The following is a 21394-nucleotide window of genomic DNA, read 5'->3' as shown; positions in this document are numbered from 1 at the left end:
GTGGCTTGTGCAGCCCTTTGAGACACTTGTGATTTAGGGCTATATAAAAAAACATTGATTGATTGAGTAAGATATTACAGCTTGTTGCTGAGATTGTATGACCTATATTGAGTAAAACATGCTTGAAACTAGAATATCAACTGTGCAAAGCTGTGTCATCAACACTCACAAGTATAAAACTACTTTTTTAAAGTAATAATTTCTTATTTCAAGCATGTAAAAAAAAAAAAAAAATCATGACTTTGACACAATTGTGTCTCATAATTAAAACAGATGACAGTCAAATGGACTTTGCTGTTTAATTTTCAATGAAACAAGAGAAAATACGTACTCATATAGTAGTATATTAAAATGTATTGTTAGCATGTAGCTCACGTAGCTATGTTAGTGTTGCTAACATAGCATGATTGCAACATGCTATGTTAGCATGTAGCTCACATGTGTTAGTGTGTCTAATCTAGCATGATGTTACATTTAATGTTATCATGTAGCTCTCTCATAGCAATGCTAGTGTTGTTAACCTAGCCTGACGTTAAAATGTAATGTTAGCATGTAGCTCACATAGTTATGCTTGCGTTGCTAATCAAGCATGATGTTAAAATGTAATGTTAGCATGTAGCTCACACACATATATATATATATATATATATATATATATATATATATATATATATATATACACACTGTATGTGTATATATTAAGTTAAAGGCCTACTGAAATGAATTTTTTTTATTTAAACGGGGATAGCAGATCTATTCTATGTGTCATACTTGATCATTTCGCGATATTGCCATATTTTTGCTGAAAGGATTTAGTATAGAACAACGACGATAAAGATTGCAACTTTTGGTATCTGATAAAAAAAAGGCTTGCACCTACCGGAAGTAGCGTGACGTAGTCAGTTGAACATATACGCAAAGTTCCCTATTGTTTACAATGATGGCCGCATGAAGTGAGAGAGATTCGGACCGAGAAAGCGACAATTTCCCCATTAATTTGAGCGAGGATGAAAGATTTGTGGATGAGTAAAGTGCAAGTGAAGGACTAGTGGGGAGTTGAAGCTATTCAGATAGGGAAGATGCTGTGAGAGCCGGGGGTGACCTGATATTCAGCTGGGAATGACTACAACAGTAAATAAACACAAGACATATATATACTCTATTAGCCACAACACAACCAGGCTTATATTTAATATGCCACAAATTAATCCTGCATAAAAACACCTGCGTGTTTGTTATGCTAGCTCCTAGCTCCTCTGCTAGCTCCTAGCTCCATAGAACACGCCAATACAATTCAAACACCTGATCAACACACACAATCACTCAGCCCAAAAGACCGTTTACCTAACCCAAGGTTCATAAAGCTTATATATTTTTAAAAAGTTACGTACGTGACGCGCACATACGGTCAAGTTATCGAATGTTTAGCAGCCAAGGCTGCATACTCACGGTACCTGATATTCAGCTGGGAATGACTACAACAGTAAATAAACACAAGACATATATATACTCTATTAGCCACAACACAACCAGGCTTATATTTAATATGCCACAAATTAATCCTGCATAATAACACCTGCGTGTTTGTTATGCTAGCTCCTAGCTCCTCTGCTAGCTCCTAGCTCCATAGAACACGCCAATACAATTCAAACACCTGATCAACACACACAATCACTCAGCCCAAAAGACCGTTCACCTAACCCAAGGTTCATAAAGCTTATATATTTTTAAAAAGTTACGTACGTGACGCGCACGTACGGTACGGTACGTGTTATGCTAGCTCCTAGCTCCTCTGCTAGCTCCTAGCTCCATAGAACACGCCAATACAATTCAAACACATGATCAACACACACAATCACTCAGCCCAAAAGACCGTTCACCTAACCCAAGGTTCATAAAGCTTATATATTTTAAAAAAGTTACGTACATACGCAAAAAAAAGCCAAAGCTGCATACTCACAGTAGCACGTCTGCGTCTTTGTCAGCCAAATCAAAGTAATCCTGGTAAGAGTCTGTGTTGTCCCAGTTCTCTACAGGCGTCTGTGTATCCAAATCAAAAGTCCTCCTGGTTAGAGTCTCTGTTATCCGAGTTCTTCCATCTTGACTGCATCTTTCGGGAATGTAAACAAAGAAGCGCCGGCTGTGTACTGTTGTGGCTGACTACGTTCGAAAAATACGTCCATTTCGCACCGACAACTTTCTTCTTTGCTTGCTCGGATTCCTTCTCCATAATGCAATGAACATGATTGAAACAGATTCACGAACACAGATGTCCAGAATACTGTGGAATTATGAAATGAAAACAGAGCTTTTTCGTATCGGCTTCAATGTGGAAGGCATACCCGTGTTCGCCGGGCTACGTCACGCGCATACGTCATCCTCAGAGGCGTTTCGAACCGGAAGTTTAGCGGCAAATTTAAAATGTCACTTTATAAGTTAACCCGGCCGTATTGGCATGTGTTATAATGTTAAGATTTCATCATTGATATATAAACTATCAGACTGCGTGGTCGGTACTAGTGGGTTTCAGTAGGCCTTTAAGTTAAAGTTAAAGTACCAATGATTGTCACACACACACTAGGTGTGGTGAAATTTGTCCTCTGCATTTGACCCATCCCCTTGGGGAGCAGTGGGCAGCAGCGGTGCCGCGCCCGGGAATCATTTTGGTGATTTAACCCCCAATTCCAACCCTTGATGCTGAGTGCCAAGCAGGGAGGTAATGGGTCCCATTTTTATAGTCTTTGGTATGACTCGGCTGGGATTTGAACTCCAACCTACCGATCTCAGGGCGGACACTGTAATATATATATATATATATATATATATATATATATATATATATATATATATATATATATATATATACACACACACACTACTGTTACTGTCCTAGCCTGATGTGAAAATGTTACGTTAGCATGTAGCTCCCGTAGCTCTGCTAGTGTGGCTAATCTAGCATGATGTAAAAATGCTATGTTAGCATGTACCTCATATAGCTCTGCTAGTGTTGTTAACCTAGCATGATGTAAAATGTAATATTAGCATGTAACTCAAATTGCTATGCTAGTGCTGCTAACCTAACTTGATGTTAAAATGCTATGTAAGCATGTAGCTCAAATAGCAATGCTAGTGTTTCTAACCTGGTATGATGTTTAGATTTCATGTTAGCATGTAGCTCACATTGTTATTGTTGTTAACCTAGCAGGATGTTAAAATATTAAGTTAGCATGTAGCTCACATAGCTATGTTAGTGTTACTAACCTAGCATAATGTCAAAATGCTATGTTAACATGTAGCTCACATAGGTTAGCAACACTAGCAGAGCTATCATGATGTTAAAATGTAATGTTAGCATGTAGCTTACATAGCTATGCTAGTGTTACTAACCTAGCATGATGTTAAAATGTAATGTTAGCATGTAGCTTACATAGCTATGCTAGTGTTACTAACTTAGCATGATGTAAAATGCTATGTTAACATGTAGCTCACATAGCTATGCTAGTGTTACTAACCTAGCATGATGTTAAAATGTAATGTTAGCATGAAGCTCACATAGCTATGCTAGTGTTACTAACCTAGCATGATGTTAAAATGTAATGTTAGCATGTAACTCACATAGCTATGCTAGTGTTACTAATTTAGCATGATGTAAAATGCTATGTTAACATGTAGCTCACATAGCAATGCTAGTGTTACTAACCTAGCATGATGTTAAAATGTAATGTTTGCATGTAGCTCACATAGCTATGCTAGTGTTACTAACCTAGCATGATGTCAAAATGCTATGTTAGCATGTAGCTCACATAGTGTTGCTGATGTAGCATGATGTCAGAATACTATGTTAACATGTATCTCTGCTAGTGTTGCTAATGTAGCATGATGTCAGAATGCTATGTTAGCATGTGGCTCACAAAGCTATGCTAGTGTTGCTAACATGCTGGTGGTGTGTGCAGACGAGAAGGAGCTGAAGGACTGCCTGATGGTGCTAGTTGACGACCAGCAGAAGCTCTCGTCCCAGATGGCCAAAAGCACGCTGTCTGCACGCCGCCTGTGCCAACGTCTGGTCATCCTGGAGCGCTACCTCATCTCTCTGAGCTACAGCATGATGGAGAAGGAGAAGGTCTACTGGAAGTTCCCCATCAACTCACCGCGGCCCGCCACCGACAACAAAAGGTGCTTCATCATCATTATTATTTAGGATACGGCGGGAGTGTGTTGACTTTCTGTACTTGTCTTCTCAGTCCACGTCCTGACAGCAAGAGTGTGGAAGGGTTGGCCAGAGTGGGCTCCAGGGCGGCGCTCTCTTTTGCCTTTGCCTTCCTGCGTCGGGCCTGGAGGTCAGGTAGGAGAACCTCACAGTTCTGCACTTGTCATGGTCAACATCTCACTTGGCTAAAGTGAGGCCCGCAGCTAATTTATGTATTTTCAATTCATTTATTTTTAAAATACTATGAAAAACTATACAAAAGTGGAATAAAAGAGCAAAAAGGTGAAAGTTGCAATGTTGACACTAATAACAAGTGTTGGGTTAGTTACTGAAAACCAGTAATTAGTTACAGTTACTTTATTTCAAAAGTAACTCAGTTACTTACACCAAAAAGTAATGCGTTACTGTGAAAAGTAACTATTTTTTCCATTTTTATGTCCTCACTGTCCAATGTGTCCAGGTACATGGAAAATGTTTTCTGTGCCATTTGCTGTTTGACGCCCGCTATCATGCTAATTAGCTGCCTGAAATCGGGTGACTCCACTGTAGATATAGCCTGCATGTCTTCTAGCACATACGCTGCAATGGCTCTATCAATGTTGTCCCTCCGTTAAAATCCTTAGGTGAAAGTGAAGGTGAAGTGTGTCTCTCTTTACTAGCTTCGTCGAAGCATGTTGCTTTTGTAGCTGTTTCAGCAGATTTGAATTGCTGTTTTGGGCAGTGGATAGGATTTTTTAATCCAAGACACAACTTACATTTAACTAAAATGTTCTTTTCTTTGTGCTCGACAAAAGAAAAGTAGTGAGAATATCTCCATGTTAAGAAACTCTGCTTCGGCTCCGCCATGATGTCTTGTTGTTAGTAAACACAGACACGCCACCCCGCCCCAAACCCACCCACACACACACACCGCGCCTCTTCTCTCCCTTGTCACACAGGAAGAATCAGAAGGACGACACTGCAACTCTCCAATAAAACACACTCAGATATTCTGTTTCTAGCCGATACTACATAAAAAATAACGTAAAATAACGCAGTAACGCATCATGTAACTGAATTACTGAATATAAAAGATAACGCGTTAGACTACTAGTTACCGCCGAAAATAACGGCGTTACAGTAACGCGTTACTTTGTAACACGTTAGTCCCAACATTGCTAATAACACATTACATTATTTTTTTTCTTTAAAACTGTCATTGCTAATAATAATAATGAATCAAAATCAATGTTGTTATGAATAATTGACATATTTAAGGCTTCAATTACTCCACATCAAATATTCCACTTTGACATATTTTTTTGGGGAAAAAATTGCAATATTGTGTAATTGCCATAAAAAGGGCATTAAGCAAACCAACAAAGCATTAAAAAATAATAAACTTATAATCAACAGATAGATCTGAAGATGATCTAAAGATTTATGTGTTGAAAATAACATAAAATGTAAAATAATATATGATTTTTTATTTATTTAACATGTTTATGAGTGGGGCCCTTTTGGATCCCCGAGAGTCTTAGTGGGATTTTTTTTCACGAAAAATGATCTTTGAAAAAAAAAAAAAAATAAATAAAAATTAATGTTATGTTATGTTGACCCATTCAAGGCTCCAATTACTTCACAACAAATATTCCACTTTTAAATATTTTTTGGGAAAATATAGCATATTTTGTGGGGGGGGTTTTGCATTAAAAAACTCTGTTTAATGCTCTTTTTGTCCTGGAAAACGAACAACCAAAACACATTGAAAATAACATAAAATATAAAATCATGTATTTTTAAAAAAAATAAATGCAGCTGAGATAGGCTCCAGCGACCCCTAAAGGGACAAGCGGTAGAAAATGGATGGTTGGATGGATGGATGTTTATGAGTGGGCCCCTTTTTGGATCCTTGAGAGTCTTTGTGGGATTTTTTTTTTAAAATTATCTTTGTTAAAAAAAAATGAAAAAAATAAATCAATGTTATGAATTATTGACCTATTCAAGGCTCCAATTACTTCACATCAAATATTCCACTTTGACATATTTTTTTGGGGGAAAAAATTGCATATTTTGTGTAATTGCCATAAAAAGGGCATTAAACAAACTTACAAAGCATTTAAAAATAATAAACTTATAATCAACAGATAGATCTGAAGATCTAAAGATTTACGTGTTGAAAATAACATAAAATGTAAAATAATATATGATTTTTTATTTATTTAACATGTTTATGAGTGGGGCCCTTTTGGATCCCCGAGAGTCTTACTGGGATTTTTTTACGAAAAAGTATCTTTATTAAAAAAAGAATCAAAGTCAATGTTATGATATATTGACCCATTCAAGGCTCCAATTACTTCACATCAAATATTCCACTTTTAAATATTTTTTGGGAAAATATAGCATATTTTGTGGTGGGTTTTTTTTTGCATTAAAAAACTCTTATTTAATGCTCTTTTTGTCCTGGAAAACAAACAACCAAAACACATTGAAAATAACAAAAAATATAAAATAATGTATCTTTTTTAAACATGTTTATGACTGGGGCCCTTTTTGGATCCTTGAGTCTTTGTGGGATTTTTTTCGAAAAATTATCTTTGTTCAAAAAAATAATAAAACAATGAATTATTGACCTATTCAAGGCGCCAATTACTTCACATCAAATATTCCACTGACATATTTTTTTGGGGAAAAAATTGCTTTTTTTGTGTAATCGCCATAAAAAGGGCATTAAACAAACTTACAAAGCATTTAAAAATAATAAACTTATACTCAACGGATAGATCTGAAGATGATCTAAAGATTTACGTGTTGAAAATAACATAAAATGTAAAATAATATATTATTTTTTATTTATTTAACATGTTTATGAGTGGGGCCCTTTTGGATCCCCGAGAGTCTTAGTGGGACTTTTTTCGAAAAATTATCTTTGTTCAAGAAAATAAAAATAATAATGAATCAATGTTATGAATTATTGACCCATTCAAGGCTCCAATTACTTCACATTAAATATTGCACTTTAAAATATTTTTTGGGGAAAATATAGCATATTTTGTGTGTTGTTGTTTTTTTTGCATAAAAAAACTCTGTTTAATGTTTTTTTTGTCCTGGAAAACGAACAACCAAAACACATTGAAAATAACATAAAATATAAAATAATGTATTTTTTTTAAACATGTTTATGACTGGGGACCTTTTTGGATCCTTGAGAGTCTTTGTGGGATTTTTTTCGAAAAATTATCTTTGTTAAAAAAAAAAAAAAAAAAAAAAAAAAAAAAAAAAGGAATTATTGACCTATTCAAGGCTCCAATTACTTCACATTAGATATTCCACTTTGACATATTTTTTTGGGGAAAAATTGCATATTTTGTATAATTGCCATAAAAAGGGCATTAAACAAACTAACAAAGCATTAAAGAATAATAAATGTATAATCAACAGATCTGAAGATGATCTAAAGATTTACGTGTTGAAAATAACGTAAAATAATATATGATTTTTATTTATTTAACATGTTTATGAGTGGGGCCCTTTTGGATCCCCGAAAGTCTTAGTGGGATTTTTTTTTAAAGAAAAATTATCTTTGTTAAAAAAAAAGAATCAAAATCAATGTTATGAATTATTGACCCATTCAAGGCTCCAATGACTTCACATCAAATATTCCACTTTGAAATATTTTGGGGGAGAATATAGCATATTTTGTGGGGGGTTTTTTTGCATTAAAAAAACTGTCTTTGATGCTCTTTTTGTCCTGGAAACCAAACAACCAAAACACATTGAAAATAACATAAAATATAAAATAATGTATTTTTTTAAACATGTTTATGAGTGGGGCCCTTTTTGGATCCTTGAATCTTTGTGGGATTTTTTTCGAAAAATTATCTTTGTTAAAAAATAAATAAAAATAATGAGTCAATGTTATGAATTATTGACCCATTCAAGATTCCTATTACTTCACATCAAATATTACACTTTGTAATATTTTTTTGGGAAAATATAGCATATTTAGTTTTTTTGCATAAAAAAAACACATAGTTTTTCAAGACAAAAAGAGCGTAAAACAAACAATCAAAACATTAAAAAATAATGAAAACTTATAATCAACAGATAGATAGCTCTTTTTGGATCCCTGAGAGTCTTTGTAGGAGTTTTTAGAGAAAATTGTCTTGGTTCAAAAAAATAATAATAATGAATGTTATGAATTATTGACCTATTCAAGGCTCACTTCACATCAAATATTACACTTTGAAATATTTTTTTGGGAAAATATTGCATATTTTGTGTTTTTTTTTGCATAAAAAGACAAAGTTTTCCAAGACAAAAAGGGCATAAAACAACAACCAAAACATACAAAAATAATGAAAACGTATAATCAACAGATCTGAAGTTGATCTAGAGATTTAAGTGTTGGAAATAACATAAAATATAAAATAATGTATTTTTTTTTTACATGTTTATGAGTGGGGCCCTTTTTGGATCCCTGAGGGTCTTTGTGGGAGTTTTTCCGAAAAATGGCCTGGCTCAAAAAAAATAAAAATATTTTATGTTATGATTTATTGACTTATTCAAAGCTCCAATTACTTCACATCAAATATTACACTTTGAAATATTTTTTAGGAAAATATAGCATATTTTGTGTTTTCTAGCATTAAAAAAAACTTAAGTTTTCCCAAGACAAAAAAGAACATAAACCAAACAACCAAAATATGTTGAAAATAACATAAAATATAAAATAATGTATATATTTTTTTAAACATGTTTATGAGTGGGGCCCTTTTTGGATCCCTGAGAGTCTTTGTGGGATTTGTAATTTTTTTTAAACCTTTGTTCAAAAAAAGAAAATCTAAATCAATGTTATGAATTATTGACCCATTCAAGGCTCCAATTACTTCACATCAAATATTACACTTTGAAATATTTTTCCAAGACAAAAAGAGCATAAATAAACAACCAAAACTTAAAAAAATAATGAAAACTTATAATCAACGGATAGATCTGGGGCCGTACTTATCAAGCTTCTTAGAATTACTCCTAAGAAGTCTGCTAAGAGTTGACTTAAGAGTAAATAAATTCTTCGCTGAAAGCTGCACTTAAAAGTTAGTTATCAAGTGTCTTACTCACACTTTCAGCGAAGTGTAGGACTGAATCTTAAGTGTCACACTCAGAGCTGAATTACGACATTACTATGTGCCGTAAACGGAATTTTAGGTGACGTCCATAGAAATGACCAATCACGGAAGGGAATCCGTTGTCTAAGAATGAAGAAATATCTTGGAAATATTTAAGTGGACAATGGGAGTGTATATTTTGACAATAAACTACAAAATAATACAAAACAAACTAGTCCCCGCCGGCACTCACGCTACCGCTCCCTCTCTTCTATCGCCCACACACTCACTGACGTCACTCACCTCACGGCCACACACATACGCTACTGTCATAACATTTTCTTTCCAATTCATTAATTAGGCAACTAATTTGAAACTGGTGTGGGTGGCTCTATATATACTAGCCCACTGCAGACACATGCAGAAATCAACAAGGAATCGAAAAGTATTAAATCTGTGACAAAAATAATATCCGCTCTGTCTAAACGATACCGTTTGATCAGCTGCTCGTCATCAAAAAAACCAACAACATTGTTCCGTTCCCTGAACGTTCGCGCACGTCTCTCTCGCCTCAGTGCCATCCCCTGCTGGCAACTCCTAACCACTTAAGACACCTCTGAAGGTCTCTTAAATATCGTGGAGAGTAGGAGTGATTCTTAGACTTAAGAACGTTGATAAAAAGCTTTTATTCTTAAGTTTGAGAGTAGGACTAAATTTCGCCAATTCTCAGGACTTAAGTGTAAAATGGCACTCTAAGAAGCTTGATAAGTACGGCCCCTGAAGTGGATCTAGAGATTTAAGTGTTGAAAGTGTATTTTTTAAACATGTTTATGAGTGGGGCCCTTTTTGGATCCCTGAGAGTCTTTGTGCAATTTTTTTGGAAAATTATCTTGGTTATGAATTATTGACCCATTCAAGGATCCAATTACTTCACATCAAATATTCAACTTTGAAATATTTTTGGGAAAATATTGCATATTTTGTGGGAGTTTTTTGCTTAAAAAAGCTGTTTTCCAAGACAAAAAGAGCATAAACAAACAACCAAAACACATTGTAAATAACATCAAATATAAAATAATGTATTTAAAAAAAAAAAAATGTTTATGAGTGGGGCCCTTTTTGGATCCCTTGAGTTTTAGTGGGATATTTTTATTTTTTTAAAAACAGTCTTTGTTCAAAAAATAATAATCAATTGAAATAGATTATTTCCCTATTTAAGACTCCAATTACGTCACATAAAATATTGTACTTTGCAAACTTTGTGGGGGAAATAATGCATATTTGTGTTTTTGCCATAAAAAACTGGGTTGTCCTGAACAAAAAGGGCATAAATTATAAATCATAGATCTGAAGATGATATACAGATTTAAGCATTGAAAAAAAAATATTATATATATATATGACTTATTATATTATATCATATATAATACAATACTTAATTATTTCACATCAAAGATTCCACTTTGGAAATTTTCTATTTTTTGTTTTCAATCAATCAATCAATCAATGTTTATTTATATAGCCCTAAATCACAAGTGTCTCAAAGGGCTGTACAAGCCACAACGACATCCTCGGTACAGAGCCCACATACGGGCAAGGAAAAACTCACCCCAGTGGGACGTCGGCGAATGACTATGAGAAACCTTGGAGAGGACCGCATATGTGGGTAACCCCCCCCCTCTAGGGGAGACCGAAAGCAACGGATGTCGAGTGGGTCTGACATAACATTGTGAAAGTCCAGTCCACAGTGGATCCAACACATCAGCGGGAGTCCAGTCCACAGCGGGGCCAACAGGAAACCATCCCGAGCGGAGACGGGTCAGCAGCGCAGAGATGTCCCCAACCGATGCACAGGCTAGTGGTCCACCCGGGGTCCCGGCTCTGGACAGCCAGCACTTCATCCATGGCCACCGGACCTATGCAACTCCCCCTCGCAAGGGACAGGGGAGAAGAGGAGAGAAGAAAAGAAACGGCAGATCAACTGGTCTAAAAAAGGGGGGGTCTATTTAAAGGCTAGATTATACAAATGAGTTTTAAGATGGGACTTAAATGCTTCTACTGAGGTAGCATCTCTAACTGTTACCGGGAGGGCATTCCAGAGTACTGGAGCCCGAATAGAAAACGCTCTATAGCCCGCAGACTTTTTTTTGGCTCTGGGAATCACTAATAAGCCGGAGTTCTTTGAACGCAGATTTCTTGTCGGGACATATGGTACAATACAATCGGCGAGATAGGCTGGAGCTAAACCGTGTAATATTTTATACGTAAGTAGTAAAACCTTAAAGTCGCATCTTAAGTGCACAGGAAGCCAGTGCAAGTGAGCCAGTATAGGCGTAATATGATCAAACTTTCTTGTTTTTGTCAAAAGCCTTGCAGCCGCATTTTGTACCAACTGTAATCTTTTAATGCTAGACATAGGGAGGCCCGAAAATAATACGTTACAGTAATCGAGACGAGACGTAACGAACGCATGAATAATGATCTCAGCGTCGCTAGTGGACAAGATGGAACGAATTTTAGCGATATTACGGAGATGAAAGAAGGCCGTTTTAGTAACACTCTTAATGTGTGACTCAAACGAGAGAGTTGGGTCGAAGATAATACCCAGATTCTTTACCGAGTCTCCTTGTTTAATTGTTTGGTTGTCAAATGTTAAGGTGGTATTATTAAATAGATGTTGGTGTCTAGCAGGACCGATAATCAGCATTTCCGTTTTCTTAGCGTTGAGTTGCAAAAAGTTAGCGGACATCCATTGTTTAATTTCATTAAGACACGCCTCCAGCTGACTACAGTCCGGCGTGTTGGTCAGCTTTAGGGGCATGTAGAGTTGAGTGTCATCAGCATAACAGTGAAAGCTAACACCGTATTTGCGTATGATGTCACCCAGCGGCAGCATGTAAATACTAAAGAGTGCAGGGCCAAGAACCGAACCCTGGGGAACTCCGCACGTTACCTTGACATAGTCCGAGGTCACATTGTTATGGGAGACACACTGCATCCTGTCAGTAAGATAAGAGTTAAACCAAGACAAGGCTAAGTCTGACATACCAATACGTGTTTTGATACGCTCTAATAAAATATTATGATCGACGGTATCGAAAGCGGCGCTAAGATCAAGAAGCAGCAACATAGATGACGCATCAGAATCCATCGTTAGCAATAGATCATTAGTCATTTTTGCGAGGGCTGTCTCCGTAGAGTGATTTGCCCTGAAACCGGATTGAAAAGGTTCACAGAGATTGTTAGTCACTAAGTGTTCATTTAGCTGCTGTGCAACAGTTTTTTCGAGAATTTTGGAAATAAACGGAAGGTGGGAGACCGGTCGGTAGTTTACCATGAGGTCAGGATCGAGGTTAGGTCTTTTGAGCAGAGGATGAATAACCGCTTTTTTGAATGCTAGGGGAACAGTGCCGGAGGAAAGTGATAAGTTTATAATATTTAACACTGATGGACCTAATAATACAAACAGTTCCTTGATAAGTTTCCCAGGAAGTGGGTCAAGTAAACATGTTGTTTGTTTTATCCCACTTACACGCTGTAATAATTCCTCTAATGTTATTTCATCAAAAATAGAGAGACTATTTTGGAGGGCAGTGTCCGTCGTATATACAGTCGTATTTGTGTTAATAGAGCCCAGTTGTAGCTGGGATGCGTTGTCTTTAATCTCTTTTCTAATGACTTCAATTTTCTTATTAAAGAAATTCATAAAATCATCTGCCGAGTGGGTGGAGCTACTGGGAGGAGTCCCTTGTTGGGTTAGCGATGCTACTGTACTAAACAGAAATTTAGGATCGTTTTTGTTGAGGCGGATGAGATTTGAGTAGTATTTAGCTTTAGCTAAGGTAAGCATGCGTTTATAAGTTATTAAACTATCACTCCATGCTTGATGGAAAACCTCAAGTTTAGTCGCGCGCCATTTGCGTTCCAGTTTTCTACATGATAATTTATGAGCTCTAATTTCTTCTGTAAACCATGGGGTGCGCCTTTTAGGGGCCCTTTTTTGCTTTAGCGGTGCTATACTATCAATAATTTCGCGCAAGGCATCGTCAAAGTTGTTAGTGAGTTTATCAATAGAGCCGACATAATTTGGGAATGGTGCTATTACCGAAGGCAGTAGGTCAGCAAGAGTCATCGTTGTGGCAGCATTAATGTTGCGGCCGCTATAGCAGTTATTATTATTATTAGCTTGTTGACAAAGAGTCAAAACTTCAAATTTTATAAGGTAATGATCGGACATTACTTTAGTATATGGAAGTATCATAACTTTGGAGGTGGTGACACCCCTGACAAGCACTAGATCTATTGTATTACCGTTGCGATGCGTGGGTTCATGTATTATTTGTGTAAGACCACAGCTATCAATTATGGTTTGGAGCGCCACGCACTGAGGGTCCGATGGGGTATTCATATGGATATTAAAGTCCCCCATTATGATTATATTGTCGGCGTGCGTCACTAGATCAGCAACGAACTCTGAGAATTCACTGATAAAGTCCGAATAGGGCCCAGGGGGGCGGTAGATAACAGCCAGGTCGAGAGGTAGCGGTGTGACAGACCTCATAGTAAGCACCTCAAACGATTTATATTTATTATTTAGGTTAGGGGTAAGGTTGAAATTTTCATTGTATATTAGTGCGACACCCCCTCCCCTTTTAAGAGGGCGGGCAACATGCGCATTCGTATAGTTAGGAGGAGATGCCTCATTGAGCGCAAAAAATTCGTCCGGTTTGAGCCAGGTTTCGCTAAGACCAATGACGTTAAGATTGTTGTCTCTAATGACCTCATTAACCAATAACGCCTTGGGAGACAATGATCTTATGTTTAAAAAGCCCATATTATAGGTATTGGGCTGTTTTGACGAGTTTTTGTTAAGATTATCCGTAGTGGCAATATTAACAATGTTGCGTTTATTATGCGTAGTGCACTTTAAATAGTTTCGACCATATCTAGGAATTGATATGACGGGAATTTTCCGATTGTTTGCTTGGTGCTGCAATAGACTGGACATATCATAATTTGCCACCTCAGTAGAATGCATGTCCACCTCTGACACAGACACAACAGAAAAAACATTATGTGAATTGTGTATTATTCTAAGAGAATTGCTATGCGTACATGGATTATCCAGCCTGGCGCTGGCTAGTTCTAGCTTAACTGACTCCTCACCCGGACTAACAGACATTGTAATTGCCTGTGACCGGGCTTGCTCTAGTGTAGTCAGTCAAGTGAGACTTAAATAGTAGTCTATGTTTCTAGACAGGATGATGGCGCCTTCCTGGTTAGGGTGAAGGCCGTCTCTCATCAGCAAGCCTGGTTTGCCCCAGAAAGAGGGCCAGTTATCAATAAACGTTAGTCCCTGCGTCCTACAGTAGCTAGCCAACCACTTGTTAAGCGAGACTAATCTGCTATATCTCTCATCATTGCCTCTCGCAGGCAGGGGGCCAGAGACAATTACTCGATGCCTGGACATCTTTCTGGCGAGATCACAAGTCCTGGCTATGTTTCTCTTTGTAATCTCTGACTGTCTCATTCTAGTGTCATTGGAGCCAACGTGTACAACTATATTCGCATAATTAGTGGTGCGATTAGCCTGTCGTACGTGTTTACTAGGCCTGTTGCGAGTTAGCTCCCTAAGATTAGCTTCAATGTCAGGTGCTCTGGCCCCGGGGATACACTTTATTGTGGCTGGTTTGCTAAGCTTTATGTTTCGGGTGATGGAGTCCCCTATAACTAAGGTGTGGTGCCCGGTAGACTGGGGTGTAGGACTAGCTAAAGAGCTAAATCTATTATGCGTCTCAACCGGTACACCGTAGCTTGTAGGCCGCTTAGGACTGCTACAAGCTGGGCTAGTTAGCTCGCTACAGCTAACGCTAGCAGATGTGTCCGCAACATCTAAAGTTACGACATTACTCTGCTCTAACTGGCGGACACGGCCCTCTAGCAGAGCCAACCTCTCCGTGAGTATGGTGCAAGACGCGCAGGAAGCCATTACTCACAGTGTTTTCTGTCACCGAGTGAAGTTCCTGCTGTCCTCAGGGAAGTGGTCGCGGTCTGTAGGAGTAGCTTCTTACTGACCGGCGCTGCCTTTCTCCGCGCTAGCTTAGCAGCTAGCTAGCTGTTTACACTGGCTCGCTTGACAGGAGTCCAGTCCACCGAGGGGTTAAAACTGACTCCGGCGGTGAGTGTGTGTGAAGCCCCGGCCCTCCTACTTCCTCACAGCACAGGCTGGCGGGGTTGTGTTCCCAACAAAGTTTTTGCAATAAAAACAAAGTTTTCTTTAACAATGAGGGCATGAAAAGTAAAATCAATCAATCAAATTAAACTTAATATCTGAATAAATAAGTAACATATGACTTAGTTTTAACATTTATGACTGAGGCCCTTCCAGTTCCCTGAGACCAAACTTGAGTAACAGCCCTAAAGGGTTAAAAAAAAGTAAATATTGTATTGGTTTTGAAAATGAAAATGATCAAAATGGCCCTGCATGTTTAGATTTTTTTTTTGTGTGAGGCCCTCAGTGGAAAAGGTTTGGCCCCCCTTGCTTTAAAGGCTTCTCTCAAGCAGAAGGTGTTGTGGTTTTGTGCAGGAGATGACGCAGACCTTTGCAGTGAACTCCTCCAGGAGTCTCTGGATGCTCTCCGGGCCCTGCCAGAGGCCACCCTGTTCGATGAGGGCACCGTGTCCTCGGTCTGGCTGGAGGTGGTTGAGAGGGCCACCAAGTTCCTCAGGTGAGCCGCCGGTTCCTGTTGAGCTCCACATCTTCAAAGTCCAGCGACCAAGTCTAGGGCACAGATAGCGGGCCCATCAAAATGTCTGCGTCTCACGTGTCCTGTGTCCCTTCCCCAGTGAAATCCATGGAAACGCCAGCACCAAGGGAAACATTCCCCTCCAGGACCAGCACCTGGCCCTGGCCATCCTGCTGGAGCTGGCCGTGCAGAGAGGCACACTCAGGTGGCGCCGACAACAGACCCTTCTTCAGGTAACCACAGCTTCCCCCTCGCTCACGTTTGTCCCTCACGTCTTTTCCAGTCAGCTGCTGTCGGCCATTCTGCTGCTGCTGCGCCTGTGGGAGAGCGGCACCCGAGAGATGGACAACGAGCGTTCCACGCAGGGAACCAGCGCGCCTCTGCTGCCCCTTTTGCAGCGCTTCAAGAACATACACAGCAGCAAGGAGGAGCTTGTCCTCGAGGAAGAACTGGAGGTTAGTGGCCGCACATTGAGGTCGCTTCTTTACGGTACTTTCCGGACTATAGTTAGTTAGTTTAGTCTTTATTTGAAGGGACAATGCACAGAAACATTAAGCTCAAAGACAGATATGTTCTGTACCAGATTATAGCTCATTTCCATCTGCAGTCCCTGGCTACCTAAATTAATGGGATACAAAAATCATGCAATAAAATTATGACAATAAAATCATACTATAGCATGTGATCAAATTAAGAAAAGTCATAAAATGCCCTTTCATTGACACATACTTCATTAACAATACAACTGGAGATGCCGATAAATGCTTTAAAATGTAATATCGGAAATTATCGGTATTGGTTTCAACCTCCCGATATTCCCGGGAGACTTCCAAGTTTCAGTGCCCCTCCCGAAAATCTCCCGGGGCAACCATTCTCCCGATTTCCACCCGGACAACATTATTGGGGGCGTGCCTTAAAGGCACTGCCTTTAGCGTCCTCTACAACCTGTGGTCACGTCCGCTTTTCCTCCATACAAACAGCTTCATATGCGGCTTTTACACACACATAAGTGAATGCAAGGCATACTTCAGTGTTTCCCACACGTTCTTTTATTTGTGGCGGCCCGCCACGAAAGAATTACGTCCGCCACAAATTTAAAAAAAAAAAATAATAATAATAATAATATATACATATATATTTTTTTGTCCTGTCCAGCTTCTCAGGCAAATCATATAGTTGATGTAGATGCCCATATAGGCTGTTCAAATTTACTTTACAAAAGAGAAGTGTAGGATACTTCTCTTGTTGCCTCATTTGTATTTGACTTTATTAAATGTATTTATATTATCATTTGGTGCAGCCGGGCCGGAGCAGGAGGGGATGGAAAGAGAAAAAAGAAGACAGAGGGGGAAATTGTGGGGACAAGAGGGGGATTAGACAGAGAGACAAAAACAACAACAACAAACACAAACACAACAACAACAACAACAATAGAGCAACATCAGCAAATACGACATGTACAAATATGATGGTAAAAGTAATAGCAAATAAGCAGTTAGCGAAAATAAAACACAATACAGAAATGACAATGAGCATTATTACACTGCAAATGGAGCAATACAAATACCAATAGAAATAGCGCTATTGAAAATGAACAATACCAATACTTGACCTCTATTATCAACAATACAGTTGTTCAAATGCAACAATACATATACCTGTACGTAATGATAACTTGAGATATGAAAGAATGCAGAAAAATGGAGGGGAAGAAAGAGAAGCAACCTACATTAACCTTGTAGATTGTTATAGTAACAATAGGTTAACCTTTGTCAGTGAGCTCTTTGTTCAGTGGATCAGATGTTTGATGAAGCTCTGTGTCTATCTACCACCACTACTGTTTTCTGTTTATTTGTTACTGACTGGCAGGACACCTCTGCCTCTGTTTCACTTTATGTTGCTGGTAAATAATATGGTTGTAGTAGTAGGCTAAAGTTAAATTATTTAGTATGCACTAATTAAAGGGGCAGAGCTTTAAGAGACATTTTAGCTTTTATATTTTATAAGATATATTTTTTGTAAGAACCACAATTAATAAATATATTTCAGTGAATAATTTATTGTTCAAATCTGTATATAAATATGTACATAAAGTGTTGTAATTATATTGTAAAATGGATTGATGGATGGACGTTTAAAACAAAACTGTTATTAATTAGTAAGTATACATTTTTTGAGCCTTTTTAGAGAAAATCATATCATTGTAGTAAATTATGCAAATTACTCGATGATGTCATGGTGACCACGCCCATAGCCACGCCCCCACCGCCACAAGTATCTTGGCAGTTTATGGGAAACACTGTACTTGGTCAACAGCCATACAGGTCACACTGAGGGTAGCCGTATAAACAACATTAACACCGTTATGCGCCACACTGTGAACCCACACCAAGCAAGAATGACAAACACATTTCGGGAGAACATCCGCACCGTAACACAACAGAACAAATACCCAGAACCCCTTGCAGCACTAACTCTTCCGGGACGCTACAATATACACCCCCGCTACCCCCTAAAACCCCGCCCACCTCAACCTCCTCATGCTCTCTCAGGGAGAGCATGTCCCAAATTCCAAGCTGCTGTTTTGAGGCATGTTAATAAAAATAATGCACTTTGTGACTTCAATAATAAATATGGCAGTGCCATGTTGGCATTTTTTTCCAAACTTGAGTTGATTTATTTTGGAGAATGAAGAATCCATACGGGTGGAAACGCTATGGACGATTAGAAGACAGAACCTCCGGTTTAAAGCTCCAAACAGCAGGCAACACTTGCAAGCATTCACCCAGAAGCACCTTCTTTTGTTTTTATAACATTCCATAAAACCTTATTACTCTTAAACACGATTAAAACGGCACTTCAGCATATACTGTGGCACCATTAATAACGCACACAGTCTTCATCCAATCACAGTCATCTGTAATAACGAATCATTTGTGGGTTGATGAATATGATCTGCAGATTCTCTCAGCACCTCTGAGTCCAAACGAGAGTTTCCTGCGCTACCTGACTCTGCCCCAGGACAACGAGCTGGCCATCGATCTTCGCCAGACGGCCGTGGTGATCCTGGCCCACTTGGACCGCTTGGCTTGCCCTCGCAGCCCCCCGCAGCTCAACTCCCCGTCCACGCACAAGGTAGCTAAACGACGTACGCTATGGAATAGAGATCGGACGATATTTGCCATTTTGGAGTGTATCAGTATCAACTCCCAACAGAACTACATCAGCAAATACAATATATTCACATAGAATACCAGTATTTGGTATTTAAAAAATATTACAAATATTGAAGTACAAAACCCAAAACCAGTGAAGTTGGCACGTTGTGTAAATGGTCAATAAAAACAGAATACAATGATTTGCAAATCCCTTTCAACTTACATTCAATTGAATAAGACAAGATATTTAATGTTTAAAACTGAAAAAAACGTAATTTTTTTATTTTTTATTACAAATAATCATTAACTTAGAATTTAATGGCAGCAACACAGTGCAAAAAAGTTGGCACAGGGGCCATTTTTACCACTGTATCACTTTCTGGGTGTTGTTGATAAATGGCTTTCGCTTTGCATTGTAGAGTTTTATCTTGCACTTACAGATGTAGCAACGAACTGTAGTTACTGACAGTGGTTTTTTGAAGTGTTCCTGAGCCCATGTGGTGATATCCTTTACACACTGATGTCGCTTTTTGAGGGATCGAAGGTCACGGGCATTGCCGCTTACGTGCAGTGATTTCTCAGGATTCTCTGAACCTTTTGATGATATTACGGAGCGTAGATGGTGAAATCCCTAAATTCCTTGCAATAGCTCATTGAGAAATGTTGTTCTTAAACTGTTGGACAATTTCACAAAGTGGTGACCCTCGCCCCATCCTTGTTTGTGAATGACTGAGCATTTCACGGAAGCTGCTTTTATACCCAATCATGGCACCCACCTGTTCCCGGTTAGCCTGTTCACCTGTGGGATGTTCCAAATAAGTGTTTGATGAGCATTCCTCAACTTTCTCAGTCTTTTTTGCCACTTGTACCAGCTTTTTTGAAACATGTTGCAGGCATCAAATTCCAAATGAGCTAATATTTGCAAAAAATAAAGTTTCTCAGTTAGACCATTAAATATCTTGTCTTTGCAGTCTATTCAATTGAATTTAAGTTGAAAAGGATTTGCAAATCATTGTATTTTGTTTTTATTGACCATTTACACAACGTGACAACTTCACTGGTTGTGGGTTTCGTAGATAGTTATGACCTCTTGTCCTGCATGAGGCCATTTTTTAAAATTAATTTATTAATGAAAATTACTCTTATTGTCAATAATTTTCCCCAAATGTGTTTTGGTATCTGACAGGGAATTAATTTGAGTTCTTGTGAGAATTCTGCTGCGGTCTACTCAGCCGCATTCACGTACGTCTCCTCTCTTGGCAAAAGCTGTCCATTTTTGCCAGGAAATCCAGTTTTTGTCCTTCTTCTACGGGATCTCCCCGGCCCTGTTTTGTTTGTTTTGGCTACTGCCGCGATGGAGTAGCTCGACAAGCCTCCGTCCGCGACGCTCGCAGCGTGGGCTCGTTAAAGGAGCACGCAGAGTTTTGTGTTCCGTGATTCAATCAAATAACGTGACAGAGATGGACGGACATGAAGACGACAGAAAATATATCTCTGCCAAAAATGTCTCAACTATAATCTACGTCAGGGTTGTCCAAACTACCTCCCGCGGGCCACTGGCCTCTTCAGTTTGGCTCGCGAGACGTCATTAGTTCAACAAAGCATCGCACCGGAGAGCGTCTGAAAATGAATCTTAAATACCAGGCAGTTTCTGAATGCTACATATTTGCTGCCATCTTGTGGACAATGTGAGTAAATCACATCAACAAAGTGCTGTGAAATAATGGCACAGCATATACTTTTATGACACACTCCAAACAACCTCCCCTAGTCATGGTGCAAAAAAAAAATAAAAAAATGCAACTAACAAAGTTCAACACACATGGTCACACAACACAACCTGCTCACTGAACATTGTCGCTATATGTATATGTGTGTATGTGTATACATATATGTATATGTATATATAGGTATGTGTGTATATATGTGTATATATACTGCATATATGTATGTGTATATATGTACTGTATATGTATGTATGTATATATAATGTATGTATATATATATACACAGTATATATATATATATATATATATATATATATATATATATATATATATATATATATATATATATATATATATATATATATATATATATATATATATATATATATATATATATAATATAAATAAAATGTATGTGTGTATATGTATGTTACTTTCGTGCCCTGGCCAATTTTTTTGAGCCCAATGC

General features: G+C 38.2%; 1 protein-coding gene across 1 annotated transcript in view; it reads left to right on the top strand.

Moving 5' to 3' along the window:
* The window catches only part of LOC133644113 (E3 ubiquitin-protein ligase HERC2-like), a 163967-nt gene that overhangs the window by 31351 nt on the left and 111222 nt on the right, over window positions 1–21394 (top strand). The window contains exons 5-10 of the mRNA XM_062038431.1: window positions 3954–4173; window positions 4242–4342; window positions 15881–16022; window positions 16141–16245; window positions 16324–16495; window positions 19002–19175. Of these exons, the coding sequence (XP_061894415.1) occupies window positions 3954–4173; window positions 4242–4342; window positions 15881–16022; window positions 16141–16245; window positions 16324–16495; window positions 19002–19175 (914 nt within the window). The remainder of the gene's footprint in view (window positions 1–3953; window positions 4174–4241; window positions 4343–15880; window positions 16023–16140; window positions 16246–16323; window positions 16496–19001; window positions 19176–21394) is intronic.

Source organism: Entelurus aequoreus, linkage group LG27 (genome assembly GCF_033978785.1).
Source record: "Entelurus aequoreus isolate RoL-2023_Sb linkage group LG27, RoL_Eaeq_v1.1, whole genome shotgun sequence".
Lineage (NCBI taxonomy): Eukaryota > Metazoa > Chordata > Actinopteri > Syngnathiformes > Syngnathidae > Entelurus > Entelurus aequoreus.
Note: the sequence above shows the minus strand (reverse complement) of the source record. Positions and strands in the feature narration are given on the sequence as shown.